Source organism: Natrix helvetica (assembly GCF_964273705.1).
Source record: "Natrix helvetica genome assembly, chromosome: 6".
Lineage (NCBI taxonomy): Eukaryota > Metazoa > Chordata > Lepidosauria > Squamata > Natricidae > Natrix > Natrix helvetica.
The window spans coordinates 63897586-63910548 of record NC_138553.1 but is presented as its reverse complement, the minus strand read 5'-3'; the positions used below and the strand labels follow the sequence as shown (position 1 = coordinate 63910548).

Below are 12963 nucleotides of genomic sequence, written 5' to 3'. Positions count from 1 at the left end.
TTTCTTTTTCAAAACTAGTGAGCTTTCAGGTGGTATGTTACTTGTTTTATATGTGGGGCAGGGGAAACATTTTATAACAGGGCTCTGCAACTGGTATTGGAACCATAGCATATTTTGATTTGCCTCTTTTAAATCCATTTAAAGAGTTACCTTTGTGAGTTTTCATGATACAACATAGACAACCTAATTCAAAGCAACCCTTTTTCTTACCTCTGTCTGCACCAAATAATTCCTTTGTGTTCGAATATGCTTCAGGAACCCAAATATGTTGACAGTCCCTTCATGTTGAATTTGCTGGAGCATGCTGTCTAATACTATGTACGTGCCTGTCCTTCCAACACCAGCACTGTTAAACATTAAAAGTGAAGGATATATCTAAATCTGAGAAAAAGCATCAATGCGCCTATTCAGATCCATTCATTCATAAAAGGCCACCCACAGAAGAAAGGGCTTGATACCTCCTTATGCATAGTTGAAAACAACATTTTACATTTTATGATTCAAAATCTGCTTTGTTAAAGTGAAACCTAAACGAGAAAGCCAAGTTATAAAGCAGACTGAAGTTCACGTGGATTGAAAACATTAAGAAAATATAGCTTCCTTATGGAGAGGTTCATTATGTTTTTTTCCTAATAATTAGTTTAGTTTATTAGACTTCTAGACCGCCCCCTCTCCCCGAAAGGGACTCGGGGCGGTGTACAGGTACAAAATTAAAACCATACAATCGATAATAAATATAATTAAAATCTGATTAAATAGACCCCTGTACAAGTTTATAAAAATTAAAAACTTAACCTTAAAATCAAACCGTAAAATTTAAAAATACAAACTGAGGTGGGAAAGCTGGAATTAGGCCAGGCCGGCTAGATGAAACAGGTGGGTTTTGAGCTTCTGGCAGAAGGAGCAGAGGTCCGTGGTCATTCTAATGTCAGGGGGAAGGTCATTCCAGAGGGTCGGGCCCATCACAGAGAAGGCCCTTCCCCTGGGCGTTGCCCGCTGGCACAGCCTAGTGGACGGCACCCAGGGGAGTCCCTCTCTGTGTGAGCGAATCGGCCGAAGGGATGTGTGGGGCAGGATACGATCCCGCAAATAACTAGGTCCTGTGCCAATTAAAAGGGGAAAGGAGAATAAATATCTAAGTGAAAGATAAGAACCACAGACCTGCAATGTACCACCACAGGACCTACAGCATGTCGTTTAGCATAGGATGCCTTTCGAACAAATGTCAGCACTGGCAACGTGTATTCAGGAACACCCATGTCAGGCCACTGAGTATAATGATACTGAGAAACTAAACGACCACTTGACCTTCCTTTTTGGGAGCCCTGTGACATAGAATAAAAATTAAATCAACAACATTTATATTCATTGTATAGTTTTATAAAGCCACATCCCTCACAACGTGCCTGGCAATGTACAAAATGAGTAAGGTATTATTACATAAGACAAAACAATACAAAGCAAAACCAGCAGATCCCAACAAAATTGAAAACATAAGCCCCAACTAATGGGAGTATCTACCTTCTTCACTTTGGTGTTCCTGATAGTGAAATTCCTCACAGTGTAATAGGCGAGAACATGAATGCTCTTTTGCGTCACCATAAAATTTCCATATTCTTCACTGCCATCAGCAGGCCAGTACTGGTCACATTTTCTCTGGCAGCCAAGAAATATACAATGTTAATATGGAAAGGAAGCTATAAAGCATTATTTTAACTAGTAAACTGTCCGAGCATGTGTATTTAAATATCTCTAGTGCTAAGTAACTACATTATATAAATGGTTTGTGAATGCTGTTATTTCCCCCCCAACTTTTTCTAATGGTTTTCTAATGGCTAATATTAATTGAACAAATGATTGCGCCATACTAGTATTAAGCCTTCCACTGTTATGAGTCATTTTCAAGAGTATTTCAAACCTATGTGTGCTTATTTAAAATGAAGCTGCTTTGTTCCGTGAGTTTATCATTAGAAAGCATTCAATTAATAGGTTTTATTGAGAAGTTCATACAACATATAAAGCTAAAGAATATTAACTAAGAGATTTATACCCGTCCTTTCTCAACAAGGTTCGTTATCATTACAATGACTTCCACATTATGTTCCCATATCATTCTCCAGAAATCTTCTGCTGTTGATTTTAAAGGCCCCTGGGCGGCAATATAAGCTTTTGGTCTGTTGTAGCCCTGCATGAAACAAAGCAAAGAAAACAGTTTAGGATAGGACAGTGACATATTGCCCTTTTTAATGAAGTTGTAGCTTCAGGCAATCTTCTAGAAATATATTCATTTTTTAACGTAATGAGAAATAAAAATGAAGCTTTTTTCTTGGACTGAGGTTATATTTGAGGGTGTAATGTTAAATATTGCTCAGCATGGATTTCTCAGACTTTCAGGCTGAACTGGATTGATGATTGGCCTTTTACACAGTTTTTTTTTCCAAAAGGGAATAACATGAATGGGTATGTGAGAGACCAATATTTTATGTAAATTTGTTCCATTTGCTAGCCAACTGCTATTTGACCCATGACGTAAACACCAATATGCAACTTATCTTAAACAGGAGAAAAGAAAGAAAGAAAGAAAGAAAGAAAGAAAGAAAGAAAGAAAGAAAGAAAGAAAGAAAGAAAGAAAGAAAGAAAGAAAGAAAGATCCATCTTCTGAGTAACTGGGACCTTTAAAGCTACTGGTTCTAGGCATAGGGAGACTTGATTTAATCCATCAAAAGACTGTTGATATACAGTATAAATGCTAATCTTAAACTAATCTTCAAGGAAATACTTCAAAATGTATAAGGCTATTCACATACGCCACTTTGAGATTATATGTATAAAAATAATTATGTAGCAAGCAGATAAATTGTGTTTGTGTCTCACAATGAGTGACATACATGGACAGCAGTGGTGGGTTGCAGGCATGGTACGGGCATACTGGATCCTGCCCAGAGCACTGGATACCGGAACGGTACGGTACTCCGGAGAGCCCACCCGCCCGCCCACACTCCTTACCGGTGCTTTATGCTGTTGGAGCTTCCATGCATGTGCATGGCGCATATGGTGCCTGCATGACACTCTGCGGAGCAGCTGGAGCGTCGTGGAGGCTTGCGGAAGCCTCATTCGACACTAGAACGCATGCGTACACCACATGTGCATGCACGGATGAGGGCGCACCACGCGTGTGCATGTGAGTAACTCCGTACCGCTTGGAACGGAATCCGGAACCCTCCACTAATAGACAGGCATCAGGATGAAAATATGCAATGGCAGCATTTGTGTGATGACTTCATTTTTAATGTCATTTGGATGTCACTATAGTTTTTGCAGATGCCAATGTATCAACACATACTTAATGGCAGTTTTGGATCTGCTTTTAAGGTTCACGTATCAGATTGTGGAGAGGAAAAGGGGATTACAATAAATATATTATTTTTTACAGTGCATATTCTTTTATACAAAGAATGTGATAAAATGTAAAATATCTCCAATATCTCTATTCTCTAAAGTAATATTTCTTAACCTTGGCAACTTTAAGAGATGTGGACTTTTAATTCCCCAAATTCCTCCACCCAGCAGAAAAACACTGCTCTAAATAATACATTTTCTTAATGTTCTTAATTTAACTTATTGGTTTGGTGACTTAAGCTCTCAGCTGGGTCTCTTTTTTCTTTTTCTCAGTAACTTGGTATACTCCCAGTGCTGGGAAAGGAGAAATCTTTCAGGGATCCAAGTTCGAAACTCATAGAAAATGGTGAATAAACAAAAAAATAAAAATAAAACAACCATATGGGGGAAGATGCAAACTTACATCAACGTAATTGGCATTAATATAGTCAGTAACTTTTCCATCCTTGTCTGAAAGTTGGGTAAGTTTAACTCTGCTATGATCATCTACATTGGAAAGAAAGTGAAAACAAAAATGTTTTAGCAACAGGAATAATAGTCTTTCTTAACAGCGAACTACTAAAATTTAAAAAATCAGAAATTATTTATAGTGCATCCACTATCCTAAATTTACTAGACATAATACAATAAGATGAAAACAAACCAAAATAAAAATATACCGGATTCGAAGATAGAGTGTAATTGCTTTTGGTAGAGGGGTGTTGTTGTTGTTTTTTTGCTATACATGAAATCGTCTATGTGAATTTTTAGTGAAATACCCTGTTTCCCCCAAAATAAGACCTCCCTGGATAATAAGCCCAATTGGGCTTTTGAGCGCATGCGCTAAAATAAGCCCTCCCTTGAAAATAAGCCCTCTCTGAAAATATTGCAACACAGCAGCAGCCATGAGGTGACCACGCTTACCGCCTCCTGCACCTCAAAAATAATAAGACCTCCCCGAAAATATGGCTAAGCACTTATTTCGAGGGTCAAAAGAAAATAAGACCCTGTCTTATTTTGGGGGAAACACGGTATTACTTTTGTAGACAATTCACACTGTTCCTAGAGAAGCAAAAGATTCATTGGGGTAACTAGAGAGGGAAGAGATTGTTCCCTGTTTTGTACATGTTGACTTGTATATGCAATACATACATACATACATACATACATACATACATACATATATATATATATATACACACACATACGTGTGTGTGTGTGTGTGTGTGTGTTACAACCCCTGGTATGGCCAAATATGGGGGGGAACTCACTACTCCCCCTTTCTGTCTATCGGCTCACTGCAGGAGACCATCCAGGCAGAAAACCATATTTTTAATGTTGCCTTTTTATATTTGTGTTGTATTTGTGCTGATAAATAAATAAAGGGAGACTAGTATAGATATATTTCAAGCTATTTAGCTCTCATCAGCTAGTCATACCCTTAGGTTCGAATCCCAGTAAGGGTATGGCTAGCTGATGAGAGCTAAATAGCTTGAAATACATCTATACTAGTCTCCCTTTATTTATTTATCAGCACAAATACAACACACACACACACACACACACACACACACACACATGTCATTTAAACCAAACTGTTATGAATTTTAAAGAAAACCAGTTTCATTGGAATACCCAAACATAGTATAGTTATCTGCTTCTACTTTATACCTCAGTTTCCTTCTGCAGCAAATAGTCAACATGGCTTCTCCAATTACATAGAAGTATAGCAGCTAATTTATATCATATTTCTTAACATTAACAACTTTAGCATGTGTGGACTTCAAGTCCTAGAATTTCTCAGCGTATTACTATTTACAATGAATAATATGTAGAATTACTTACAGGCAACTATATTTATGTATCTATTCTTATTCTTGTTATCAGGATGGTTTGAACTGTCTGATGTAATTCCTAGATCTACTGTGCAACTCTGGATTTCCTGTAAAAAGGAAAATAGAAACATGCTGCTGAATACACATGTACATTTGCATACATGGCCCCACCCCACCAAAGATCCATATCTTGCCACTATTTCTTTACTAAAATAAGATTTGTTTAAATAATTCCTTACCTGATAAAACTCTTTCAGTGTCTAATGAAGGAATGAATGCAAAAATAAAAATAAATCAAATTTCACAGCACACAAATGAAAGTTTATATATTACAAATACAATGGAAAGCAGTTATGGTTATGAGATACACATATATACCGTAAATATATACATGTTGAAAATTGAACATTGCTGAGTATTTCCAATATAAGGCATGCAATTAAATCATTTTGTTTCAATCATTTTGAAACATAATTTTACTGCCTAGATCAGGGGTGTCAAACATGATTTCATTGAGGGCCGCATCTGGATTGTGCTTGACCTCGGGGGTTGGGGGGGTGGAGTGGGCATGGCCAGCTTGACATCACTTGTGTTGGGGGGTGCCTATGGTGGCCTGAGCCCTCTGCCAGCAAAAATGGACTACTGAGCTCCTGCAAACTCTCTACAAGCAAAAACAGAGCTTGTGCGTGGCCCTCCCAAGCTCTGTTTTCGCTGGCAGTGGCACTGTGGGCCAATCCTTCACTGTTTCCAGGGCGGCCCCGCAGCTCAGATCTAAGCACCCTGTGGGCCAGATCCGGCCCGCGGGTCTTGAGTTTGACACCCCTGGCCTAGATGTACAATACAATGTTCATTGAAGTCAGTGGAAATACATCCTTTTGCTATCTTAAATCATGGGTTGCTGTTTCAATGCATAATGCGTAAAAATGCTTGTGATTTTTCAGTAGTATTGTCTTCAACAGAAAGTGGCTTGGTAAATGCAAACTTGTTTTGCAAATAAAAATATTAATGGCAATGTTTCCATTAAAACATGCAAATAATAAGTCATGCACAGAACTGGTAAAATATATGAACTGCAAATGAAGTTAAATTTCTATTTCGCCGATGCAAGACATAGAAATTAGGTATCTAATGGGGTTACTTTCAATGTTTTCAATGCCTTATATCAATACTATTCATGCATTGCTTCCTAGATAATAAAATCATGATGTATACATGTATTCTCATGAAACTAACCACCAAACACATACTGTGAATCTCGGAAATATAAGATGTAAAACTGAATAAGGTAAAATTCAATCTATTATTCTATTATATATTGATCAAGACTTCCATATTTACTTTCATATTTATTATTCAGAATTAAGGTCAAAATCAGCAGTTCTCAGGTGCGACATGCCAATTATGACAAAACCCAACAACTGTTCAACTTCAAGAGCATAAAGTACAGAATGAGAAGCCCAGTGAAAAAGGAGAAAGGGCAGAAGAAAAAGTAAGAGATTTAAACTACAATACGGTGGGTCTAAAATAGAACTGTACTTAAACACAGAGAACAATTAATTCAACTATATCAGATGAAAGAGTTCAGGTGAGTTCACATTTAGCAGCATACTGCAGTTAGGAATTGGATTTTTAGCCAGGTCCTCATCCATGAGCCTCACACCTATGAAATGTATAACATGTGAAATGAGAGTACAGGACAATAATAAGTTTGAAATGGGGAGATTTACAGGAGAGAATAAAATTTCCTCTTCCAATGCTCCATGTGCAGAAAAAGCTCAAAAGAAAAATCATTTCTTGCACTTTTTATAGTTCTTATGGGTACATTTTGCATCCTTATTACTATAGTTTTTTTTACTATAGTAATTAAAAGTATGGTTCAACCCACACAGGCTTAGATATTCTTTTCATACAGAAACTTATGTTCTGAAATGTTAAGATGAAAAACTATTTACACACTCAACTTGATCATTGCCCAATATCCAATTCACTTTGTGCTCATCATAAAATGGCTGAGTTTAAATATGTCTTTTCCATATATAAATATGGACATTTCATTCTTTTAATTTCAGAAAATCTGATTTTTTTCACCACTAATGAATATACTTGCAATTGTGCCTTTAATTTTAAAGGAGCAATAGTTTGTACCTCAAATTCTTCTGCAAATCCATTACTGGCATGCAAATCCGCAACATGTTTTGGAAAATGTTTTGTTGGGATTGCTCCAACATCGTCTTAAAGGTAAATTGAGAAAAAGGGAGAAAGGGGTGGGGAAGAAGAAATGTAAACAAGGTAAATAAAGTAATTGTAAATAAGTATTTATTTTTAAGTTATTATTTTTGAACAGTAAAAGCCAATCAAGTCTTAATGATTCCTTCATAAACATGTCAGAAGATGGATGTCTCCACTGTTGAAATGCACCAGTGAAACATGGAAAAATGTTTCTGAAGGCACACAATGTACATATTAACCAAGCACATCTATTCTAGGATAGAATATACATCAGCACAGCAAACTATATATTTAATTATTGGTCTAAGATTGATTGGTTCTCCTGAAAACTAGAATAACCACATTGCAATTGAGTGCCTTATTCCACTAGTTCCTTTCTTTTTTTCTTTTAGAATAAACTCCTGCCAGTTTGTTAAGTATTTTTTAAAACTTTTTTAAACTTAAAAAAAGTGGCTCTAAATATCAGTGATATTTATAGTATTTATTTAATTGTTTTTGTTGACTGTTTTTAGGTGGATGAAATCGGCATATTAAATGGGTGGATATGTGTGTGTGTGTGTGTGTTGCATTTGTGCTGATAAATAAATAAAGGGAGACTAGTATAGATGTATTTCAAGCTATTTAGCTCTCATCAGCTAGCCATACCCTTACTGAGATTCAAACCTGGGCTCTTTTTACACGTTAGGCAGTTGTATTAACCTCTAAGCCACAAGCTTTCCTCCCTTATCAGCTGAGCCAAGGAAATGATTAAGTGTTATGTCAAAGCACCTGGTATGCCCAAATATGGGAGGGAGCATAATGCCTCCCTTTTGCCTTTCAGCTCCACCCTAGGAGCCTTCCAGGCAGAAAACCATGTTTGTGTTGCATTTGTGCTAGCTGGCTAGCTGATGAGAGCTAAATAGCTTGAAATAGATCTATACTAGTCTCTCTTTATTTATTTATCAGCACAAATGCAACACAAAAAGGGTTTTCTGCCTGGAAGGTGATTATCTTATTAGAAATGAGATACTGAACTAACCCCCTCCCCCAAATATGATCAATAGGTTGCTTTGTGTGTTCTTCTTATGTCATGCTTTGTAATTTCAAATGATGAATAAACATCGAAAAAAAACTACACAAGGAACTTCTATTTATGTCAGCAGATGTTCCCTTATTTAAGTTAAATAACTTTTTAAAGCTTCAGCTAACAATAATTTGCTGTTTTGTATTAGGATCCATCTGTTCTTCTTTTATTTGAATAGGCTTGAATGCACAGATCAAATTAGCAGTTCAAACCTGCATAAAACTGCATGAATGTGCAAGAATAACTTCACACCTTGGTGAAGGAAGCTGTCAAAATGTATTGCCTAATGAAATTAGACTATATGTTAATTTTCTTTTAAATACACAGCCATACAATTTTACTATAGGGAAAAGACACAAGCACACTTGTAATAGGCATTGAAATTACATGTTATATAAAGTGGGATAAACTTATATGAATATCTATACGTATAAACACACAAGGGATAGAGATCCAGATGTTGCAAAATAAATAATTAAAATGGAAAGATAAGTTGTATGAAGGTCAGTTTGCGACTGTTAGGCTGCTTAGAAAGTTCACTTCAACAAGATGGAATGCAGCATAAAATAAATCTTCTTGAATACAATTTTATTTAGAGAATTGCTCTCTAGCATATTGTGAGCATATTGCAGTTGCTTATTGTTGAGAGAGTGATTGTCATTGTTCATTGTCAATTGAAGCTTGCTAGAATGCTAGAGATAAAGCCCACACACATTTATCTAGAAAAGGACTCTTTGTCCAGTCTTTTCTTTGTGCTTTTCCTGTGTTGTGATGAATCCTGGAATTTAACTTTTGAAAGAATTTTATATTTTCTTAAATGCAAGGCACATACACTTAGCTTTTATCCCCCTTCAGAAGTGATTTTTGGATTAATGTCTACAAATAGTAATTAAACCTGGCATATTCTCTATATATCTAAATATACAGACATTGTTAACAATGAACACGGGCGATGATAAAATAGATTTAAGTTTAAACTTCTTTGCTTTATGCTCTAATGTATAAATATAAAATTGTCAAACAATGAATAAATTTGCCTTTTAGGAACCACATCTAGAAATGCAGACATCACTCCTTATTACATTTCAAAGCGATTATGATTATGTACCATGTTCAGAAATTTCTAGAACAGGCTTCTGATCAGATACCCAAATACAGTTGAACATAAACCTCGATTCTGCATATAGCATTGATCTTGATGTTTTTCTGCTGGATGCTTAGATTTTATAATCTGAGTGAAAAAGCCTGAATGGAATGTCTATTCGACACATAATGATATGGTATATCACACCAATTCATGCCTCTTCATCAACTCACAATTCCATTTAATGAAACAATGCATTAATCACCATGATTAAAACTAGCCATTCTTCATAAAATATATTCTAAGCACATTACCTGACACAGGAAAGACAGGTGCTGGGGGAATGGATATCACTCGAGGGGATGTGTTATCCTCTAAATAAAAGTGTGCAGTTTGAAAGCATTTCCTAAAACAAAAGAAAACAAAACTTCACATAAATGTAAGACAGTTCCACCCAGTATTAAGATGACATGCAGTTATTTGTCTGTTAAATCAGGACTGAAACACTTGGGGGGGGGGGGACCTTCCTCTGCACGCATGTTCTGACACCTATATGCTAACATCAGTACAGTACATTCCAAGTAATAACAGGGCATTCCTCAGCCAAAGTTTAATACATTTATACTGCCTTGATTTCTAAATGAGAGTTCAAAAAAGATACATGCAATGACACCTTAAAGCTTTAATTTTGGCTTGATCACACCAAAACATTAAATGAAACAACTGTTTTTTAAATACAATTTTTACCTGAAGAAGATGCAGAAAATATAGCAGACATCTGTCATAGTGGCAAGGGTGTACCCCTCAAATGCATATTCTTAATAATGAAGTTCAATGTTTCAGTGATAATAAAGCTATTACTGCAATCAAATCCAAATGCTTCCTTAACAGGTCTTTTTCATAAGCTAGCTAGCTTAGTTCTGGATCTGCTCTTTCAAGCACCTTTTTATATTACACTGAGATATGTTTCTCCAGGGATATTGGATTTAATGAAAAAGTAAACCATTGTGAAGAGGTTCCAGTAGTTTCCAATAAAACAGGTAAAATTCAGGGGGGAAAGGTTAGTTAATCAAACGATCATCACTCTGTTGCACTCCTCATCCACACCCATTCATTATAGATTACAGAACATTTCATTGATCAACAAAGAAAGTTAGCAATTTAAGTCAAAACATTTACTGTGTTTCATAACATAATTTGAATATTCTTTCAGTACTCCAGATGTGATGATAATAGAAATAGCATCTGGTAAGAGCATGCTATTAGCAAATTAAAAAACAGTACTAATCAGCTTCAGCTTCAAACAATGCAGTTTTTCCTTAATTAAAAAAATCAATTTTAGATAATTATGCCTACTAATAACACTTTATATGGATCATTTATTTTATCAGAAATATTATTTACCAAATATGTTTTTTAATATGAGACAGCTGCAAAGAAAGCACCACTCTTCCGAATGAGTCATTTCTTTTTGTATTTGTTTTCTGACTATTACATAAATTAATGAAACTGGATTTTTAAATTTTCAAATCTATTATGTTTCCACTGATTTAAATACTAATATAGTATACTGGATAGAAAAATTCTTTTACACTGGACTTAATAGACTTCATTACATTGTGCTTCAATAAACTTTTTGCTATGGAAAACGCAAATATCAAGATAAATTAGGATTTTTTAAAAAATATGGAAGCACCATGAGTTAGCATATGAGATGATGAAATAATACTTAAAACATATGTAAGCAATAGTTAATTTGGACAACTTAAATAGCCAGAATATTCAGCTAATTAACCTGATTTACTAAGTCAAATGAGATGAATTTCAATCAAGGGGAGTTTAGATGTTTAAGTCACAAACTATTCCAAGCAAATAGAGTTCCAACTTCTGGAATATTTCTGTGTTAAGACAGAGGAAAAGCTTTGTTCTTGTATGAAACAGCACTGGTCTTTTCTTACCTGCCACAAGTATTAAATGGTGTCAAAAGAGGGATCTGAACACAGCAGAAGCTCTAAAAAGAATGACCTCAAATACATGGCAAGTTCAGCAATTGATTTCTTATTCTGGGAAAGTGGCAGGAAATTGGTTCAAGTCCAGCAGGAGTTAGAATTTGCAGGCTTTGAAGCAGAGAAATGGCCTGAAGAGGACAAGGAGACATGCTCCTGAAAGCCATATGTGGGAAAGAAAGTGTTCAGGTGTGTGTGTGTGTGTGTGTGTGTGTGTGTGTGTGTGTGTGTGTAGATTGCAAGTGTTACTAGCTAGCTACTGCCTAATCACAAACTATTATTTATCATCAACTATTATTTACTATTTATTATTATATTATTATTTTCAAACTTTTGGGCAAGAACAATACTATGGAGAGCAGGTTTACTTATGGGAAGCTGCAAGGAGAATGTTAAATCATAAGTGACTTGACTAAACATTGCCGTAAACTTTGCACATTTCATGAAATGGCCAAGACACAAATCTTTGCTAACTGGCACAAAATAAACAATTAATCTCAATGGAAGTTGACAAAATGAAATTTTTGTCAACTTCCATTGAGACAAAGCTGTAAATGCTGAGGAGTTGAAGATGATGAATTAGAATGCCCTGTAAGACTCTGTATTATATATTTTAAATGCAATATGTAATTAATTCCTTGCTCTACAAAACAATTTTAATATTTCTCATCTGTTTTTGTGTGACTTTACCACATCTAGAATTAAGATGTGCCAAGAAGACAAGAGAGATAGGAAATGTTGCTTGATTTGCACTTTAACATGAATCTGATGTATGTTTTGAGACAATGATACAAACTGAGATCCAATTATTAGTTGAAATTCACACCTTTTTGTGATGATGTTCCCAATCCCTCATTTCAACTGAAAACACTGCACTTCTATTTTACACAAAGTACTAATAATCACAATATCCACGAGTTTTCACATTATACAGATATTAACAGAATTGGCTTAAATGTGCGATAAAGAACAACTAGGGATTCACCAAAATATGCTTCAAGCAAACATTTATTGTACCCAATCAAATATGTGCATCTTCATACTAGTAATTTGCTTGGACCTTAAGTTGTGGAGAAATCATCTCCTCAACAATTCAAAGGAATGGTCCCAGAATAAATAACCCCCTAGGCAGTGGGTTGGACTAGAAGACCTCCAAGGTCCCTTCCAACTGTGATATTGTATATAACATAACCCAGAAAACCATTCATTTCAGAGGTGGTATTCAGCAGGTTCTGACCAGTTCTGGAGAACTGGTAGCAAAAAGTTTGAGTAGTTCAGAGAACCAGTAAATACAAACTCTGATTGGCCCCGCCCCCATCTATTCTCTGCCTCCCGAGTCCCAGCTGATTGGGAAGAAATGGGGATTTT

At 35.7% G+C, this 12963-nt stretch overlaps 1 protein-coding gene across 6 annotated transcripts in view; it reads right to left on the bottom strand.

The window, feature by feature from the left end:
• Positions 1–12963, bottom strand: part of PTPRZ1 (protein tyrosine phosphatase receptor type Z1) — a 133218-nt gene that overhangs the window by 13050 nt on the left and 107205 nt on the right. For 3 of the 6 annotated variants that reach the window (XM_081958405.1, XM_081958404.1, XM_081958408.1), the window contains exons 14-22: positions 9904–9995; positions 7359–7444; positions 5453–5473; positions 5224–5320; positions 3803–3885; positions 2051–2185; positions 1522–1656; positions 1162–1325; positions 211–346 (exon numbers count right to left, since the gene is read on the bottom strand). In XM_081958405.1, the coding sequence (XP_081814531.1) occupies positions 211–346; positions 1162–1325; positions 1522–1656; positions 2051–2185; positions 3803–3885; positions 5224–5320; positions 5453–5473; positions 7359–7444; positions 9904–9995 (949 nt within the window). The remainder of the gene's footprint in view (positions 1–210; positions 347–1161; positions 1326–1521; positions 1657–2050; positions 2186–3802; positions 3886–5223; positions 5321–5452; positions 5474–7358; positions 7445–9903; positions 9996–12963) is intronic. The other 3 variants (XM_081958407.1, XM_081958406.1, XM_081958409.1) reach the window with 1 other exon arrangement.